General features: G+C 40.4%; 1 protein-coding gene across 1 annotated transcript; it reads right to left on the bottom strand.

Moving 5' to 3' along the window:
• Window positions 1-3318: 3318 nt before the first annotated feature.
• On the bottom strand, window positions 3319-4976 carry LOC124139029. The gene has a single exon (XM_046506004.2). The coding sequence runs from the start codon at window positions 4705-4707 to the stop codon at window positions 3529-3531; it is 1179 nt and encodes a 392-aa protein (XP_046361960.1). The 5' UTR covers window positions 4708-4976; the 3' UTR covers window positions 3319-3528.
• Between the last annotated feature and the right edge of the window lie 17357 nt (window positions 4977-22333).

Genomic DNA, 22333 nt, shown 5'->3' with positions numbered 1-22333 from the left:
AATACTATCCTTAATGTTTTACACAAACACTTGTAAAGATGCAAGGGATGTCAATTGCAAATACAGTGGACTCTGCGTAATCCGACATTGCTCGAGATCGGGGATAAATATCGCATTAGACAGCTTTCTGATTAGATAGGGTTCCATGTCTTAATGCACCCTCAATGATTCACTCATGATCAGATTGTCTGAGAATCTAGCCTATCAATTAAGAAAACAAATAAGGATTAACGCTCGTGTCAAAATATAAGATAGCAACGGGATAAATCAATGAAAAACGAAGCGTAGTTAATTTTGCGATAAATCATCGTTCAATCATGACGTCATTTCTGGACATTCGATCATACGCTCGAAACTTGATGACGTCGTAAATTGGACGACGTTATATGTGAGAGAGAAGTCTCTGTGAGCTATTCCCCATAGATGTTGCTGGACAACGCAGATAAACGCGATGGCCGAACGACTGGATCCAAATGTGGGCGAGAAGTGACAATCGGTATAGGGAGAAAAGGTACAGAAAATCGAAGTGAAAATTGTGAGAATATCCGGGAAATACCAAAATTAACCTTGGCACATAGATTGTCAAGGGTGCGTAACATTCTACACTGCCAGCCCCTTCCATATAACCATAGGGTCATACAGAGCACTTGTCAGCAGAGGCCGTCGATCTGCCTTTTACGGTCCAATCATCAGTGTCTTAACAAGTATCAGTTACTCGATCATTCTGGCCATTTCCAAGGCGCATTACACTCCTTTTATCGGGGCTACATGTTCAACGTGATGCTGCTACATCGGGAAGTCATATTAACTTCCACTGCCATCTCAATAAGGTCATTAGTGAGCGAGAATAACTTCTAAAAAAAAATTGTTTTTGCATGGTCACGTAGGGACACAATGTAAGTAGTACTGCTTACGACTGTTGCATCTTGGCATTCATTCTGGTTCCTTAATGTTTTCTTTGTGTCACAATTAAGTTTAACAAACCCTTCACGGACTGATGTATTTAAATGAGTATATTATGTTATTCAAACAAATAGTAAAATCTCCCTATAACAATTCAGGGCCTAGCCTAACGATCATACTAGACAAGAGGTGATGCCTGGACATGTACCTCTTGCCAAGTACACAGTGAAAAAACAACATAGAGTGAGTGAGTGAGGTGTGTTTAACGCCGCTTTTAACATTATTCCAGTTATATCACGGCGTGTCAGCTTAATGTGGGAGGAAAGCTCGAAGTGATGCAGGTCTTAGACGTTTACAGTTCCGTGAAACCCACGAGCACGGGTATGGTGCTGACAAACCTAGAAACATAATCGGGGCGAACCGGGATTCGAACCTACAATCAAAGGTTTCTGGCGTGTCCAAGGGACGCAACTCTGCACAGCGAATCGCGACGCCTAAGACAACTGGGCCACCCGTGCCCCCAAACAACATAAAAACCATACCAAGTTTCATTCTCAAAGATGATTATATTAACAGTGTTGTTAACGTCAAGACCGCCTCCGTGGTCTAGAGGTAGAGCGTCCGCCCGGAGAGCGGAAGGTCCGGGGTTCGATCCCCGACCGCGTCATACCAAAAGACGTTAAAAGATGGTACTTGTTGTTACCCTGTCTGGCGCTCGGCATTAAGGGGCTAAAACAAGGACTGGTCGGCTCGGAGTCAGTATACTGTGTCTGAGTGGGGTATTCATGTTAAACTGCGGCATGGTATCTCAGTGAGCTAGTACTATAAATCGGCATCAGTCCGGACTAGTACAAGCAGCCACACAAACACACACATGTACATGCACGTCGCTATATAAGTGCAATAATCTTGGACGCGACGTTAAACCCCATTTCACCTCACCTCACCTGTTAACGTCAAATGATTACATTCCAGTGACTGTCAATGTTTTTATCCAGTTTGCTTGATATTCAATAGATATCGCTCCGTTTGTATTTCACTAGACCTAACCTTTTGTTTCTCCAAGTATTATTAAATAAGATCACTTTTCAAAAGCCCACACAAAGAAAAATCAGTCATGTTATTCAGTCCTTTCAATGTACTTCAGGGACCACTGTATGTACAAAATCATAATGTGCTACATATATCTTAGGATATTTGTGCAATGTTATTGCATTGAGTAAAAACGACAAAACCCTTTTATATTCATAAGAAACTCTGCTAAAAGCAGATATTCTACGTTAATGTTGCAACAGTGTGGACATTTTCTGTGGTGGGAAATACCACAATGGATTGATAAATAACTGAATCATATCTTCAAATTAGTGTGCGAATGGACATAAGCAGACGGCGCCGCGATTCGCTGCACAGAGATGCGTCCCCGGAGATGTTCAAGGATCGTGGGTTCGATTCCCAGACTCGCCCAAATTATAATCGTTGGTTTGATGATACCATTTCCAAGATCGTAGAATTCCCTATGGTGAAAGACGTCTCAAATTTACATCACTTTAGACTTTGCTCCACTGATAATACTATTCACGGTGGCGTTTAACCCAACTCGGTCGTAATGTTATTACATTAGTGAAATCAATGTCTAAATTCATTTGAGGAAAATGCCAGTTAAACCCCACATGAATCCAGTGCATGATTCGATAGTAAATTACCAAGGCTATGCATGATATGTCAGATTCCACTCACCAAGTTAATAACCATGGCGCAACATCTCATAAAAGCATGGTGCCATTTGCAAAGACTTAATCATAATAGATAGGAGGCAACTACAGGTTTTGAGGTGATTCCACAGTGAAGGTGCACCCGTACTGAAAACATCTGTCAAAACAAATTCAGGGACCATAAGAAGGCTTTCACTTTCAGAACGAAGTGACCTAGCTGGTTGGTTTGTATTATGAAAATAGCAATGGATAGTACATGCCCTTGTGGTATACAATATCAGGGCGGTGACATCTATAGTTTCACGGTGCAAAACCGAACACTGGCCCAAACAACAAATTAAATTACTAATTAATAACATATGCATCAATAAATTCTTTCGATATTTTTAATGGATGTAGTCGAAAGATTTATTTAACCGCTAAAAAACTATTATCACACAATAACATAATGATTACACAAATCACTGTTATCTATGGTTTTTTTTACTCTCAGCTTCGTTCTTATTTTTTGTCACTGCCATCTAATAATGTGCAAATTGCCTTTAAGATAATATTCTGTACGACGTTCAGCTCAACCCCTGTCAGAATTACATACAGATTAACCGTTATACCGCTGCTCACAAGGAGATGGGGAAGTGATCGATATCATCAATGTTGAATCTGCTCATATCCAAAGGACATTCTAATGAAAAAACACATTATATGTCACGAAGGCAATTAATTTATTTCATGGCCGGTTTTAGCGGACACTATATACAATCAAATTACGAGGTACACAGAAAGGTCATTTTGTGAATACGAAGTGATCAAAGCGTATCAGGTTTCCTATAATATAATGAAGGGTGAAAAATACCTGCGAGTCTCCTTGAGCATATCCTGTCTCACCTGATAAATAGAACGAGATATTTGAAGATTACACAAAATCTGTCGCTTGGCCGCCTGGACTCTGCTTGTTACAACATCCACACGAGCGCCCATGGTCATTGTTTGTTCTGCGTCTCCTGGATACGCAACATAAACTGAACAGAGCCACCAGACCCCTGCGGAAACTGCCTAAAAATATCACATACAAGAAAAACTTATATACAGCATTGAATTTGGCAAGGTTTTCAAACAACCCCATCAGCTGAAAGTCCAAGGGTTTCCGAACACTTGTGAAACTTAACTTGGCTCGGATGTACACCGAAGGCATGAGAAGTCCCACGTACATTATTCCACAAATGACACACACCAATGTTGCTGCTGAACTTTCTGAAGACAAATCCAGACCATTGGACACCAGTGCGGCACTTACTCTTGTTGACATTCGCACCGACCGAGATGTAGTTTTAGTTCTGCTCTCACCGAAACACCGATCTGCTGCACATTTGATCAGAAGCGTAATGTCCATTAAGACAATTAACACCATGGGGATGAACACAGAAAACACTATCTCCACTTTCCGTAGCCTTTCAAGATCTCTCATACTCTCTAACATAGGGGCACACATTGCCATCTTCCGACTGATTCTCCTGACGATGTGAGTCCACAGTAGATAAAGGTAGGCCACCATTGAGAAGATAGCGATTGTTATGATGATACATTTAGAACGAAATTTCGTGCACCATCTCTTCCTCCGACGCTGTCCAAACTGCCAAAAGCACCGCTCCAGATGCGCAGAAACTAGGTACCACGTCCCAAGAAAGGTAGACAGGAATAAGGCATATGTTGTCAGCTGACACATCCCAGTGTGGTTGTAAATATCAAACACATTTCTGGAAATCCACAGGATCATTGAACACAACAGAAAGGTGAGGTCAGCCAGTCCAACGGCGGTCAGATAAATACTCAAAGGGTGACGTCCCACGGGGGTAATGAGGAATGTGCAAACTATAAGAATATTTGTCACAATTCCTGTAGATAAGGCGGCTGGCATTGTCACAAGGTCTAGCTCTTTCTGAAGTTGCTCTAGTTTTGATAACACTCTATATGGCTGAACAAACCGTTTGGTAACATTCGTCAACAGTCTATCCGGACCCGTGACATTATCTGAAATACTGTGTATAAAATCCAAGGATACCGTTCCATTCTCTCCTTGCATGTCGTATGCCATTGCTGCATTTAGCCAACAACGCCGCGGCTCGAGCTCTTTAAAAGAGCATTCAGATGTCGATGGTGACGAACACGTAGCTACCACTGACTAATCAAACACAGTCCAACCATTTTTGTTCTGCTAAATAAATCCGTTGTGTGGCTAGCAGTGAGAGTTTGCCCACCTACAGGAAGCCAATCACTACACTGTAGCTGGACTCGGCTTCATTGATTAACGTTCGCGTTCACACAGGACGGGCGGTCCTCGCTAGACGCAGCGTTCTCCCTCCGTTGACTATGACAGACTGAAAGCCTGCCTTTCGAAGAGGCCGGCGAGATTACAAGCTGTCGCTGTACAGTTTAGTCAAGGGCGTGCATCATGCGCACCATCCTGAGGATTATGACGTAGTCAGATCTCATTATACTGCATCATATTTCATTAATTTGGTACATGTTTCCAAGTAGGCACATAGAGTGTCTGGATACTTTAACAAGTTTAAGCATCTGAATAAACTTGAAATCTTCTTTGACATGTTTTCATTAATGTTTGTTTTTACAGAGCACCAAATTGGTGAATATGTATCGATTAGTATAAAACCTTAATTATTTTTTCAATGAATGTGAATACCATTAACCAATGTCCTATTAGGACCGACCGTCTATTAAACAAGGAATGGTGGGTTTTAGACAGAATATGTTTTTAGTGTTCCAAATCATTTTCTTTTGAAATCAATCAGCATGCCTCGTGAACACTTTATCTATTGCGGAAAATCCTGAAGACCCCCCTTCAGAGTTTTCGGCAAGAGATCATCAAATCGTGGGCAGCTTGGTAAGACAGACCGTGCTGGGATTGCGAAACTATAGTTCTCGTTCTTTCAACAACGGAAATGTGACAAACGCCATTTATATCATCAAATGAGTGACTATTCGGTACGAAAACGATGAGCGAAAAATGCTATAGCATCGGTTGCGTTTATTGTTCGCGTGTCGGTACTTTCACTTATTTTGTAGTGAGACTTTTCTTTGTTTAAAATCTTTGCTGAACTGTGTTTAAAATGAAGTATGGATCGTACTTACTTCGGTCTATACACAGAGTGATCTCTTTCATACGGATTTTTTTAGAATATCTTGTTCCACAGAAAGAAAACACCTAGTATATCGCTTCAACCAGAACAAATGTAAAGAGGGAACATATTTACTCTCACACATGCAGCTGTTGTGACATGAGAGTAACTGGAGGTGCGGCAAATACTTTTCTTGTTAATTAGCACTTATAAGCTAAAATGATCAATCGATATTTAGCTTTTAATCGGCACGGGTTGCGGGTGGGGGATGTGGGCGCCCCTGCTACTGCTACTGCTACTACAAAAAGCCACGCCTCCTCGTTAGCGCTCTTAAGATTTGTTTGGATTGTCACAAATACAGACCTAAAAAAATATAGTACTTTTAATTAAGCGCAACAGCGCTATGTATACATTTTCACACTGTTTTTCTCAGACGTCGTCTAAATGATGTAAGAAAAGTATATTACTATTTTTCATGATACTTGCACTTTAAAACCTGTATTAATAACAATGGTTACTCTTGCAATTGTGACACTGTACTTTTTTGTTAACTGACACGTTAGAGGTCACATGAATTAATCATATGGTTGTTATCGTTTTTTAATTCCTCTTGCAGTATTGTCACAATGTTACACTGTCTCTTCTTGCCAGTCACACTGTGTTGAAGTTCAATGAGTATTACCTTCTTCTAGCAATAATCACGCGGAAAGTAGACATATAGACTTCCAACACTGTACTTATTTGGAGAGTCAAACCAGAAGCTTCGGGCTGATGTGCGATTTAAAGAAGAACTATTTTGTATCCTAAACGGCCATTCCAGTTCCAGTCTGGGAGTAGACGTTGTAATGAGTGTCCTTAGTGTAAACGGACACATTTTTCCTCGACAATGATGGTAATCGTTAAATACTAGAATGATATACTTCATAATTGGAGACAGCAGACAAGCTAAGTTCGGACTGCCAATTAACAAAAGCCTACGTCTTCTTTAGCTAGTGGTCTCTTAGTACACCAGAGATACAATTAAAGATATAAGTTTCGGCATGTGTTCACTGACATGAATGTACTTACTGACGATTTCTTCCAGACGTGTCCATATGCAAGCGATAACTGTCGTTTGGGTTATAGATTTTAAAAGGTATTCTACTCCACTGATAGTAGGGACACACGCACGTTCTGTGGATCAAATACATCATGCATTTTTTTGTCCATATTATTTCGGGTTTATATGTAATTGTTTTGGCAAATATTTCAATATTGTCTGGGACCTCTTAATCCAGATCACCCTTGTGGGATCCGGGGTCTGGGGATTAGGAAAGGGGGGCACGGGTGGCCCAGTCGTCTAAGGCGCCGCGATTCGCTGTGCAGAGTTGCGTCCCTTAGGCACGCCAGAAACCTATGATTGTGGGTTCGAATCCCGGTTCGCCCCGATTGTTTCTAGGTTTGTCAGCACCATATCCGTACTCGTGGGTTTCACCGAAGTGGTAAACGTCTGAGGCCTGCATCACTTCGGGTTTTCCTCTCACATTAAGCTGACACGCCGTGATATAACTGGAATAATGTTAAAAGCGGCGTTAAACCCAACTCACTCACTCACTCACTCACTGTTTAGGAAAGCGATCGTAACGCTACGACTATAGTAACTCCTATAATTTAACATATAAGTACCGTCGTAGTGCTGCGTTTGCTTTCAGAAACCGATGCCATGTGGATTGCTGTAGTTTGTAATGTGAATGTTTCAAGATAAAAACATAGTGCGGACACGTATTATTATGTCATCAAAGTCATCGGTATTCACGAAGGGACATTTGATACATGTGCAATTGAGGTTCTTTCCTAGATAAGAACAAAAGGACATTTAAATTATGTTTTGGAAGCAGGCATCATACTTTGTCCAAGAGGGGTTGCTGAGACAGATTAACTCTGAGCACCAATACAATTATAATTATATTCTACAGACTACACGAATGTCCACGATGCTAAAAACATGATTTCCCACTTTATTGGATTAAGCCTAAACTTTTGAATATCATAATAATGTGCTGTGTGGTTGAGCCTATCTGTGATAAGGACAAACTTCTCTATGAATTAATAGCAAACTGAGCGACTGAGCTACAGCTGTGAAATCAACAAAAATGTGATATCGTGATCATAAAATTGAACTGGGAAATGAAATGCTTCGGTTGAACTACTCCACTGATTCAATTGAAAACAAAATTATACTATATCAACAAACAGAAACAAAAACATAAGTGAAAATAAACACAACGGGACAGTAGCTCATACATTCGAATCACATAAAACAGACAACTACGTCTCCAACAGCATCGATGTCAAATACACCTGATATTAACACGGATGAAGACAGATCAGCGCGAGACAGGCCAAAGCCATGTGTCCACCCAGACACCCAACGTCGTGAACGTGAGACAACACCTACCCAAGATAACATCGCTTCCACCAAGGATAAGTCAAGATACAATTACCTAGGTCTGAGACCCGTGAAGACCCGGGGTAAAATAGGTCTTCAGCAACCCATGATTGCCGTAAAAGGCAACTAACGGGATCGGGTGGTCAGGCTCGCTGACTTGGTTGATGCATGTCATCGATCCCAATTGAGGGGATCCATGTACATGATGTAAATCACTGGATTGTCTGGTCCAGACTCGATTATTTACAGACCGCCGTCATATAGCTGGAATATTGCTGAGTGCGGCGTAAAACAACACACCAAACCAAACCAAAACCTAGGCCTGAGCGGAATTGCGCCTATCTATGTCTCCACCTACCAGGATGAACATGGTGAGCCGTGGCAACAGGTGGGCTCGAGAAGAACCCACCGAACCCCACCGATAATAACCTCATCCACGACAAATAGAAATCAGAACATTGGCCAAAATGCATCACGCCATAGAAGGTGTACCGAGAATCCGAACAAAACGACCAGTTTTTGTACAACATCAAAGCTGATGAACCATTTCTCTCTGTCAAAGATGGGACCCGTGAAGATCCGGGATGGAACAGGTCTTCAGCAAGCCATGCCGTAAAAAGCAACAATGTTCGTCGTAAGTGGTGACTAACGGGATCGGGTGGTCAGGGACGCTGACTTGGTTGATGCATGTCATCGTATCCCAATTGCGTGGATCGATGATCAGGATGTCAATCAATGGATTGTCTGGCCCGGACTCGATTATTTACAGACCGCCGTCATATAGCTGGATTATTGCTGAGTGCGTTGTTAAACAACAAACAATCAATCAAACTGTCAAAGATCTGAAATACGAGTACGCGTAGGTTATGCGTGTGCGTGTCACGTTCGTCAGACTTATGAAGAAAACTCAACCCTACAACTACCAACACACCTACACTGTCCAGGTGAACATCGACTATAACGACTACGAAGTCTTCGTATCTATAAGGTGGCCAAGTCGTCTAATGCGCCGCGATTCGCTGTGCAGAGTTGCGTCCCTTGGGCTGGCCAGAAACCTATGATTGTGGGTTCGAATTCCGTTTCGCCCCGATTATGTTTCTAGGTTTGTCAGCACCATACCCGTGCTCGTGGGTTTCACCGAAATGGTAAACGTCTGAGACCTGCATCACTTCGGGCTTTCCTCCCACATTAAGCTGACACGTCGTGATATAACTCGAATAATGTTAAAAGGGCGTTAAACCCAACACACTCACTCGTATCTATAAATCCAGACTTTTGTCCTCAAGGTATGAAAGAGAAAGACTATGTACCCAGGACCTGGATGGTGTCGCGTAACGCCGACTCTCATACCCACAGGTAGTAAAACATTCATGTGTCACATCCAGTTTAGACGGGATATTATGAGCAAGGCGTCTGCTCTCCTAATGAAGCTATTAGTATTAACTTGGAATGTACGTGGAGTTATATTCGTCAGACATTGTCTCAATCTGTTGATGTCTTGGCCCACAGAGCATTGGTTACCGGCAAATAGAATGTATCATTTAACTATGTCTCAGGATCTAAATTTGATATCTTATGACGCTGTTTCTCCTTATACTTTGTGTAATTCTCTCTCTTTGGAATAGTATAATGGACTCGTCTTTAAGGAGAGATTGCTTATAATTATGGAAAAAAAATTGTCACGTTTATTTGCTGAATACGCACCATCGTAATAAATGGCAGGATGGCTCCGATGTGCATTAGTCATTGCCCGTCCTTTCCACCACCAGTTTGTCTGGTAAATATCCACGAAAAGGCCGCCATGACACAGTTGGAATATGCATGACCGGCGTAAAACACAATTCACTCAATCATTCTATTAGTCACATGCACGAAACCACACCCGGAATACTGCGACGTCATCTGGTGCACCTATACATGCCAGGCTTCACTCCATGAAGCTTATATTGCTTATCTTTATCTGGCAGCTAAACTAGGCTATATGGTCATTCAGTCTGAAAACGTGACTGTATAAACGCTCCGATCAATACTGTAGACATGTATAGCTGAAATGAATAATATACACGTATTTCCATATTAATTAAACACGTACATATTGCTTCGGGTATATAATTAAAAGTATCAAATGACATTGAAAGCAATATGAAACATGCAATGATTAGTTTAAAAACAAATGCCGACAGCATGTCAACGTGACCTTCCAACATGTAACCTTATACTGACATACCATCCTATGCAATATATTCAGTGATTCATTTGAAATATTATAGATGAACACATAGTCGATAGTTTCCTTTCTGTTGTTAATGATATTGTTAGTCTACAGGTCTTGTTTTGGCCAAAGCTCTCTTTATAACTTACGTTATGGTGAATAATTGAGTGGGTAGGGTTCAATGCTGCTATGAAAAGTACTTCGAACTGGAATTCGAATGCTCGATTATATGTTTCTGGCGTGCCCAAGGGACGCAACTCTGCACACTGAATTACAGCGCCTTGGACAACGGGGTCACCTGTTGCTCAGGTGTGAAAGAATTAGTTGTGTGCAACGATGAAATTAACAGTTTGAGTCAAGATAAAATTAGTAATTATAAGGGTTTGAGAGCCCAACGTAACGCAGGTTAAACGTTTACCATTTTTGTTACGCCTCTGTTAACAATACTCCAGCAAAATGACGACGAGAGACACCAAAAAAAGGGGAAAATAAGTAATTTCACAGCCATAACTTACAATTGACATTAAATCACTTTGGTGATGACGACTCTACATTGCCTGACTGTAAAGAAAACTGGATTTGATTGACAACGTACATTGAATGTGGTCTTAAGGATTACATTACACGGTACAGCAATTCATCACACATGTCCCCTTGCTTTATTGCGGATACCTCACTTCACAAGAGACCCGTGGGGCCCTTTTCAAATGCAGTAAAGTAGCTGATGATAATGGCACGATAACAATGAGGTGTCTTTCTATACATTTGAGACTTCTTCTGTCAGAATCATTACCCAGAATTGTTTTATGCCGCAGTCAGCCATAAATAAATATAAACGTCAACGTCAGGGAATTATCTGTCTCGGTTATCTGCCGAAGCTGATTCCACTTGGCGTAAAATGCAAAAAAGTGGAAAGAAATATATGGATGGATCGCTGAAAATCAGTGTCGACACTAGGTGTTTTTGGAAAGCGTAAGCATATCCTTCTCTTCCGGGAGTACGCGACGTTCACACTGTTTGCTTAAAAGAGTTACTGTATTCGACGTAATAAGCGCCCAGGGCACTCTCAAAATTAGAAATAGGGGGCTGTTATTAGAATATTATTTTGGTGGAAAAAAAATGTGGTTTATGCTGACGGTCTGAACTGTTTATATACGACAGATGTATTTTTTCAGAATATAATTGCCCATAATTAAGGGTGCATATAACACATTATACACGAATAAATAAGTCTTGTGTACATTGATCAATCGGAAGGGATGCTAATTGGGATTGTTCACTTGCCAATATATTTGCAAATATCGCCGTGAGCGCTTATTAGAGCGGGGCGCTTATTACACCGAATACGGTAAGTGTTTGCGTGTGCAATACGCCTTCCATACGACGGCGGCGAGTCTTGTCCGGACAATCCAGTGTCACGGTGGTGCGTTTACTGATTTTGTTGGCACTTTAAACGATATCATGCATTCAGCTAACCAAGGTGGCCTGGGAACAGTCGAGTCGGACGAGCAAGTGGTTGACTGTAAGGTCACAAAGGTGGAGGACATCTTCAGTTGTCACTCGGTTTAATGGCTTCATGGCGAACTGGTACGGGCGTTTCCTGCTGTCCTCTATTTCCTTCGGGAATTTCGCAGTTTTGTAGAACCCTGTGCCTGGGAACAAATCCTTGGCTACGGAGTTCCTTATCTGTAAAGGAAGCATTTCCTCAGACTTATCGCCTCAATTTCATACATTCATACATTAGTTTAGTCAAATCATTTAAAGTTGTATAGATGGTATTGAGCTTTTTGGTTGTTCTAGCAAAACTTAAGTTCTTGAAAGTGTTGTTGGAGACTCCATGACACTGGACATCTAAGAGAAACTCTATGTATATAATTATTCTTTAGTGAACACGTCACAGTGTGTTTAAAGGTGATCAATTCTTGAATTCTTTGAGGTTAAGCGGCAGAGTGTCAACAGCGATCTTCAAATTAGTGGTCCGCGATGCAGGATTTGTTTGTTTGTTGTTTAACGCCGCACTCAGCAATATTATAGCTGGAGGTCTGTAAATAATTGAGTCTGGACCAGACAATCCAGTCTATGACATCATAAGCATCGATCCACGCAATTGGGATACGATGACATGCATCAACCAATTGCAAGTCAGCGAGCCTGGCCACCCGATCTCGTAAGTCGCCTATTTCGACAAGCATAGTCGCCTTTTATGGCAAGAATAGGTTGCTGAAGACCTATTCTATCCCGGATCTTCACGGGTTCCGCGTTGCAGGAACTAAGGGTAAATGGTGACTACATGAGTTCACTCATGGCTATGTTCCCCCGAGGACAGTTGGTGTTAGTCCTTGTCATGCTTTAAGAACCAATACAAGGATTTTCTACTGTATTCCAACAGCAACACTGAGCCAATGAAGATCCTTTAAACCAGGGTTTATGTGATCCATTTTTTTGTTTTGTTTTTATGACCAGCTTGACAGCCGTGTTCTGATATCGCTAATGTCCAAGTTATCCATATTACCTCATGTTCTGAACCGACGTTCGATCCAGTTTGGCTGAGGCTCAGCCGGCGGGCTTGTTACTTGTCTTAGGTACTGCGTGGAAGGCGGTGAATTAGCAAAACTTAATCTAATATTCAGGTTGGTGTTTTTTGTGATAGCTCTTAACATAAGGGAATTAGATCAAGTGAGAGATAAGAACTCACCTCGATGCCATATGTTTCACAATTCCTTTTGTTGAGATCTGTCGCCTTCTTTTCCTTTGGGAAAGCGTCTTAAGCTACAGCATCTACAACCGATTACGTACGCGCTTCCAGGCACATCCGCTCGCCTCGACAACCTAATTCAGATGGTATGCAATTGATAAAACCACCGAACCTGACCACACCGATCCAATTTAGTCCTGGGGATCTGTTCTAACCCGGATTGGTTGAATAAATACTGTGATCTACCTTAAATCATGAATGGTTCAGAGAGGCGAAAATGACTTTTGACTAGACATCCTGTCAGATAACCAATTTAGCTTTGTTAACATAGAGTCTCGTATCTTGTTGCCAACAGGTACATCAAAGGTCTTGGCCAAGGTCAAACAGGCGACGCCATTCCTTGGCCGACCTATTAAGGCTCTTTCAACTCGGATTTTTACTCACTCTACAAACTCTTGACATCGTTGTGACCATACGACAAATAGTTACATTTACGTTAGTTTATTCATATACCCCGTGAGCAATCCGAATAATAAGAGGGCTCAAGCCCCAAACGCTTATTGTAAGAGGCGAATAAATGTATCGGGTGGTCAGGCTGGGTGACTTGGTTGATAGTATGTCATCGTACCCTCGACGGCGCGGAAGGCTGTTCATAATACCAATCACTGATTTGCCTCGTTCAGACTCGATTGTTTCAGGCAGTCGTCATAGAGCTTGAATATTACTGAGTGCAACGTTAAACAACAGACCGCCTCCGTGGTCTAATGGTAGAGCGTCCGCCCGGAGAGCGGAAGGTCCGGGGCTCGATCCCCGACCGCGTCATACCAAAAGACGTTAAAAGATGGTACTTGTTGTTATCCTGTCTGGCGCTCGGCATTAAGGGCTTAAACAAGGACTGGTCGGCTCGGAGACAGTATACTGTGTCTGATTGAGGTATTCATGTTAAACTGCGGCATGGTATCTCAGTGAGCTAGCACTATAAATCGGCATCAGTCCGCACTAGTACCAGCAGCCACACACACGTACACGTGCATGCACGTCGCTATATGAGTGCAATCATCTTGGACGCGACGTTAAACCCCATTTCACCTCACCTCACCGTTAAACAACAAAGCAGAAAAATAGTACATCATAATACATTGAACGTTTCTCGCCGAAGTCAGTATTATGCTATGCATTGTATTAATAGCTTTATGAAAATGCATGTTACCAATATACGCAAATTCAAGTTATGGTTCAACTATCAATTTAATGTAACACATTTCTTATGTTCAGTCAATAACCTGAATCAATAATTACGCTGTTACAATACTAATTTGTAACGCGTTGATGACATGAAGCCCTTTGAAGAATCATCACCGATGATAGCAGAGTATATCCATTTCCCCCAAGCTTTTCAGAGATTAATTCTACTTCCCTGTATAAACACAAATCCGTATTTAATATTTAACAAATAGACACCAACACTTGTACTTCTATCTTTTATTATTCATGCAGAAAACCCACGGGATGAAAAGGTGATATGGCACCACTCAACCAAATTCCCATTACTTGATTTTTTTGACCTGACATGATGTTATAGTCAAAGAGCCCAATTCATTTGTTGTCTGCGATATCGCACACACTAGAGCGACCCCTTTCATTTTCATTTTTTATCCTTGAATAGGCTTAATATTAAACTCACAGTGTATTGATTTTTTTGCTTTTTAGTACAAAAGTTGTTAATGATGCAGACAATGAAAATGCCGTGCGTATGATGATATAGTATCGCTGCTATATGTACTTGTAATCAAAGCCCATTGTGCGATGTCCGGAGCATGTGTTACTGAATCAATATCAAATAGTGATGATACTGAAGAAAGCACGCGGCCCCGCCAGTGTCATCCGTCACCAATACATGCAAAGGCATGTCAAATGTCCACCTGAAAAAAACACCGGAACATAGGGAAGAAGTAAAAGTGGGGTATATACATCGGACATCATTTTTGTCACTGCTGCGTCAAATTTCGAAATGTCCTCCACATGTCTACCATGAAACGTTTGTAAAGCTTTATGAGACCTTGAATCTTGTAAACCTGATCAAACGTTTGAGAAAGAGTCGTATGACGCTCTTTAAAATCACCATAGAAAGAGCATGCTAGATTGTCCCTCGAAAGTTGTGCAATGTAGATTCCAAATGCTGGAACGACTGGACTACTGTTCGACATGAAGGGAAAGTTGATTATTGGAAATTTGACGCCATGCATATAGTCTTGTGGATAGACTCTGTTACTACACATTTTTATGCATAGGTCTAAATATGAGGCGATTTCACGGGTCTCTTTTATTTCTAGTTCAGGTGGCTGAAGGTAACTCCCCAGAAGGTTTTGGTTGGTTGGTTGGTTTGTTGTTTAACGCCGCACTCAGCCATATTCCAGCTATATGACGGCGGTCTGTAAATAATCGAGTCTGGACCAGACAATCCAGTGATTAATATCATGAGCATCGATCCACGCAATTGGGATCGATGACATGCATCAACCAAGTCAGCGAGCCTGACCACCCGATCCCGTTAGTCGCCTTTTACGACAAGCATAGTCGCCTTTTACGGTAAGCATGGGTTGCTGAAGACCTATTCTATCCCGGAATCTTCACCAGAAGGTAATTACTATTTGACCATTATGGAAAGATATCAGATGATCGTATACCTGAAGCTTAAGTTAAACTCCTTGATCAAATATAATGTAATGTAGTGACATAAAGAAAGTCCTTCCTTGATTATATTAAGGATTATGGATAATTTATAATTTGGTGGTACATTTGCTGGACCCAGCAATATCTATCAATGTGTACGTATTTTTATGGAGCTTTGAATCAAATACCAAGGAAGAATGGACATGTTTTCAAGTTTAGGAGTCACGCCAAACGTTGATAGCCCTGATTCATGGACTTGCCGGAATTCTTCCTAAATTAACATACTTGGCTTATGTGATGTGATGCCTATACCAAGTGCTTTGATCAAACAATGCTTACATATAACGGTTATGTTATTTGAGGGATAGTCAGTGGAAACAACTACAAACCTTTCATGTAGGACAACAAGATTTTCGATGGCAACACCTGGGACAAAATGGGTTTATTCCAATTCTGTTTCCTCCTTTCAAGTTTGTGTATTCTACCAATGACAACATAACGCACTGATTTAACCCACCTCGAAAGACATTCAGTAGGTTCATCTCTTCTGGCCAATGTTTTCGAGAGCATTCATTGTGATGTTAGAGTTGTGACATAAATATGTTGCAACAAAAGATAAGTTGTGAGTATATGACCAAAAGGTTGGTAGTAGTATGATGAGTCTTGGCAACCATCGGTAGTGGAATTTATATCATGATACCCAAAGTCCTCGATCTGCAACACGCTGCTATAACTGTTGTTTGTTTGTTTGTTGTTGTAGCAATATTCCAGCTATATGACGGCGGTCTGTAAATAATCGAGTCTGGACCAGACAATCCAGTTATTGACATCATGCGCATCGATCCAGGCAACTGGGATCGATGACATGCATCAACCAAGTCAGCGAGCCTGACCACCCAATCCCGTTAGTCGCCTTTTACGACAAACATAGTCGCCTTTTACGGCAAGCATGGGTTGCTGAAGACCTGTTCTACTCCGGATCTTCACGGGTCGATCCTTTAGGGGAAACTGTCCGTGGTTCCTGAAATTCGAAATGCATTTAGGGAAACTGATTTTTGGCTGAAAATGTTACTTAAGATTAAAGCATCACTTCCCTTGTTGCAAATGTCAACTTCAGGAACATATAGTCTTTTTCTAATTCAATGTTGCCCGTTCTAGTTGGACCAAACGTTTCAAAGCAACATGGAGAACTATACTCTCCAGTTGATACTGTGGACTCTCTATGGGGGTGGACCCATCCATCATCAAAAGTTGCTGGAGCCCTTTGATTTTGAACTTGTTCGTACTTTGTGAAGCCCCCCTGATGGAGGGGGAACAACCCATCCTAATCAATGGTACCATTTGGCCTTCTTCTACATGTACCTTGTGACCGTCTTGATATGCTTGAAATTGACTTTATCTTGAAGTTGGCAGCTCGTTACAAAAACTGCCAACGGGTTTTTTTTGTTGTTGGTGGGGTTTTTTGGGGGTTTTTTTTGTTTTGTTTTTTGCGGGGAGGGGGTGTCATTATATTCATATAGCATTGCTGTACATATACAAAGCAGTCGAATCCAATGTTTTCTTCAGAACATCCTATTTGGTCGATTGCAAGTAAGGCTATAAGATGGGTGGTAAGTTGTTTTCGTGCAAAGGATAGAGTGGTTTTCCTAATTGGAATGTTGGTAGACATCATTTTGAAGCGTTTGTGTTGATGCTCCATCTATGCTGGCTGACTCGTGTCGATCATTTCTGGCGTGCCCCTTCAACATAAATCAATCCGCAAAGGGTGCATTCAGTGTCATATATGACATTTAGTGTGACATGACAGGTCTTCAAGACGTTTTGTGAAGTATGCAGAATTAAACAAATGTCCAACATTACTTTTATAATTGGTCATAATTGGCAATATTGGCATGGTAGTTAATTGAATCAATTCACATACAAAATATGTGTACATTAATGTATTATTACACGTTTAAAATACATACACATAAACCAGCTAATATATTCCACTCCCGCAACACGAGCTCATATTAAACCTAACAATATATTTCGAAACCGGAATTATGTCTGAAGCAATTATAAAGACGGAAGACACAGGGACTAAGTCTTTACTTCGAGACAACCGTAAGTTCGACAAACAGTGATTGACTGTATTTATCACAAAAGGTAATTATGGTCCACTATGATAAATGTTGAAACAAAAATTCGCCGATAAGGATATAATTTTATTTCATATTATACTGTAAGTAGTCTATATTTATCTCGGAGTGGGGTTATTATAACGTGTATTCACGCCTGGAATGATACGGCAGTGCGATTACATTTTTGTTGCATCCCCACGCACTTTGTTCTCTTTATACGGACCCACAGACATGGCGTAATTTATTGATAGTTGATTTAATATCCTCGTTGGTAATAAAGAGGATACTAAAGTCATTATCCCTTTATTTCAAGTGTATGTCCCTCATGAAATATTTTCCCTCTTTGTAATCTTACTACAGGTCCCGACAGGTAAAAGGGATTCCACACAAGACATCAGCCTGATATGAAATAGGAAGCTCGTTTAATATCTGATAATTAGAAAACACAGATCCATATTTCTAGGGACCTATAGAAAATCAAGACATGCATAGTCCTGTGCAGTCAAGAATCAATCTTCGTGGATATTCAGGTTGATAGCTGATAATGTTCGTTAATAATTTCGTCTTGGTGTTTTTTCATTATAATTATTTGAAGAGGATTCCTGATCGCTTGCAAGAAAAATCTCAATACACGTACACGAGTCATTGGTCGGTTTTAAAGAAACGTATTTTCATCAACGGGTATATAATTATTTATGATGACAATTGTCAAGCTAAATAACACAGTAAGAGATCTGTCTGAGATTAGACAGGATATCAGTAAGTGAGCCATTTCACCAAGACCCCATCAATCAGAGACAATATTCCAGTAATAACACCTTTCCTGTCTTTACCAGAAACGTCTCTCGTGTAAGGCTGGAACAGCAAGGAACGGTGGCAATCATCTTAAAATATTCTCAAAGCAAGGGACAATACATGTTTAACAAGCTTTTGTGGTTGATGCCACATTGGAATGAAAAGCAAAGACATTTTATTGTAATTATTTCAGTCAAAGAATTGTTCTCCCATAACTGGCAAAAACCGAGCTACTATACTATTGCAGCCACTAAATACAAAATACGCCGTTTAAAAATGAATGTCATTTTGCATTGATCATTTATTTTGTCTTCTGTCATTATCCATTATGGTGCTTCATCACAGATACGTTCAGTGATCCATTCATAAAATTTTCACCGCTGTTTTACCTTTTACGGCCAATGGAATCTGTTTCGGTGGATAATCGAGACTGGATATTCTTTATATTACGGATCTTGAGTTCTTCATAAGTTATAAATGAATCTGAGTTTCATCATTTCAATGACAGGACCCGAACAAGGAAAGTGCTTCAATCTTAAGTAACATTTTCAGACAAAAATCAGTTTACCTGAATGCATTTCGAATTTCAGGAACCACGAACAGTTTCCCTAAAGGATCGACCAGTGAAGATCCGGAGTAGAACAGGTCACTGGATTGTCTGGTCCAGACTCGATTATTTACAGACCGCCGTCAAATAGCTGGAATATTGCCGAGTGCGGCGTTAAACAACAAACAAACAACCATTTCAGTGACAGGGAAGGTTGTGTGACTTAGATGGTAACGAATGTAAAAAAACACAATATTTCAAACATGAGTTCAATTCATGCCGTTACTCAACAACATGTTATTCCTTTTGTAATCCGGAAACGGGGGAATAAGACATCATGATAATTTACAACCTTTTACTGTCATCGAAGACGGAATGATGTCTATACCATGTAATTATATAATGTGTACCAAACAACAAAAGGTTATTAGTGTCTTATCCAAAGGAAAAGAAGCTAATAATTATAAGGGTTATAATTCTATGTTCCAGTAATGACATAATTTGCCATGTTGTTATATATATATTTTGGTTCCTTGAAACACCTGGTGTCATCACTAAGTTTTAGTGATCCATTTGAGGAATTCTCACCACTATTTTGACTTTTATGCATAACGGAATCTGTTTCGGCAATACATCGAGACGTTTATGGCGTTGACGCTATACATTCAATTAGACACAATCGAAATGCATATTTAACTTAACGGTGTATAAACGAGGTACTTACAAGCCTGCGTGGTTTATAGGGATTACAAACAAGCAGGTATAAAACTGAGTGAGTGAGGGAGTTGGGTTTAACACCGCTTTGAACAGTATTCCAGTTATGTCACGGCGTGTCAGTTTAATGTGGGAGGGGAGCTTGAAGTGATGCGGGCCTCAGACGTTCATCACGAGCACAGGCATGGGACAGACAGTGAACCGGGATTCGAACTCACAATCATATGTTTCTAGCTAGCGTGCCCAAGGGACGCAACTGTGCACATCAAATTGCAGCGCCTTAGACGACTGGGCAACCCGTGGCCCACAAGGATAAAAGAACCACTATAAACATGTGAGATCAATAATAATGATAATTTGTCAAAGGTGATCAGGTGAAAAATTGTAACTGTTCTTAGAGAGACTCCAAAACATTTCCTGCGGATTTTCCTTTTTGGTCCCACTGCAATGGTATACAATGACTTCAACTTCAACATATATTCTGCGATTAAAAACGTGAAGGACGTGGACTTACGTACCATCTCCGGGGGACAATGTTTTTACACTACTTCAACCCCATTCGAGGTACAGCCATTAACAATCTTAGTTATCCAATTTATTCTACCAATATTAAAAAAAAATCATTTATGAATTACAAAACACTATTATCAAAATTTATTTAACAGTTCTTTTTCTTTAAAAACTCTAAGGATTAAATATTTATCCCTTGTGATGGAAAAATCAATACAGTCAAGCAAGATATGCTTGACTGAGATTCTCTCATCACAAGGGATACAAAATGGAGGATCCTCACCTTTCAGTATAAATTCATGAGTATATCTTGAATGGCCAATACGACGTCGTCGCATAATGACCTCATGAAATCTGGACTGACAAACCAAATAGGTGTAACCGATATTTGGTTTTATTGTATGTAATTTATTTATACTCACTTGGGTGTCCCACTTCTTCTGCATTAGATCTCTGATGTAAGAGCTGATAACAGGCTTATAGTAACTGTAGGGAAGAAGAAGTGGTGTCACAGATTTGTTGAGAGCTGCTTTAGCTGCAGCATCAGCCATTGTGTTACCAACGATTCCAACATGGCTGGGTAACCAACAAAAACCAATGTCGTATTGGCCAGTTGCAAGATTATTATATAATTCTAAAATGTCAAGAATCAGTGGATGGGTAGTGTTTACATTTTGTAGTGTTTGTAGGCATGAAAATGAATCGGAGAATATGAGAAATTGCTTGCACTGTCTGTGTTGCTGAATATATCCCAATGTTGTGTGTATAGCCTTGGCTTCAGCGGTGAATATGGAGCTATTATCTGGTATTCTAGAAAAGATAAGTGTTGATCCAACGACATTGGCACTAGCAGTTTTCCACCATCCTTGGACCCATCAGTGAAAATGGAGTGGTGAGAATAATATTTGGATCTTAATTGGATGTACTCCTGTTGGAAAACTAATTGGTTTGTTTCGGATTTTCTAAAATTAGCATGTGTTAGGTCTACCATTGGTTTGACAAGTTGCTAAGGAGGTGAAGACAACAGCTGATTTGGCGCAATAATATCCAGATCTATATTAGCTTCCTCAACTACTTTGATGGGAGTACCAGATAGACACACTTCTGGGTCCTTATGCGGTCTATATTTTCTGCAGAAATGTATACAGTTAGTTTTTTCTTTGGAATATGTAAAGCCATTGGCAAGCGACCATTTATGTATTTTATTCAGACATAGTTGCAGTTGTCTCTCAATAACATGCATGTTTTACCCCGACAAGAAATATTAAAATCATCTACAAACAGCGAACCATCTACTGAATGGCTTAAAACTTTTGAAAGACTATTGACTTTGATACTGAATAGTGTGACAGACAAAATTCTGCCTTGTGGGACACCCTGATCCTGATTGTAAATGGTCAGACAGGGTTGTACCCACTCGGACTTGAAATTGCCTGTCAGTTAAAAACTGATATTACATGAGGCAAACGTCCTCTCAAACCAAAATCATGTAAATCATGTAAATCCTGAAAAAATGCCATGCTTCCAGGTAGTATCATATGCTTTCTCGAGATCAAAGATGTATTGAGACTTCATGTTATTTATTTACTATATCATTTTTTTAACAAAGGATTCTAAACGTACTAAGTGATCAATAGTACTTCGATTTTTCCGGAAACCACATTGAATATTTGTGATAAGATTGTTGATTTCCAAATACCATAGTAATCTGTTATTTACCATTCGTTCCATGGTTTTACAGACACAACTGGTTAAAGATATTGGGCGGTAATCAGAGAGATCTGTATGATTCCGACCAGGCTTTGGTATCGGGGCTACAATGGCATTATGCCACGATTTGGAAAAGTCCCCGATGTCAATATTTGATCAAATATATCTAAAAGGATA

The sequence above is a fragment of the Haliotis rufescens genome, unplaced genomic scaffold (assembly GCF_023055435.1).
Source record: "Haliotis rufescens isolate VD_foot unplaced genomic scaffold, xgHalRufe1.0.p SCAF_49, whole genome shotgun sequence".
NCBI classification, from domain to species: Eukaryota; Metazoa; Mollusca; class Gastropoda; order Lepetellida; family Haliotidae; genus Haliotis; species Haliotis rufescens.
The sequence above is the reverse complement of the archived record's forward strand: the minus strand, read 5'-3'. Positions and strand labels throughout refer to the sequence as shown.

Bases quoted from the DNA above. Each gene is read 5' to 3' on its own strand.
- LOC124139029 (XM_046506004.2), bottom strand. From the start codon at position 4,707: ATGGCATACGACATGCAAGGAGAGAATGGAACGGTATCCTTGGATTTT.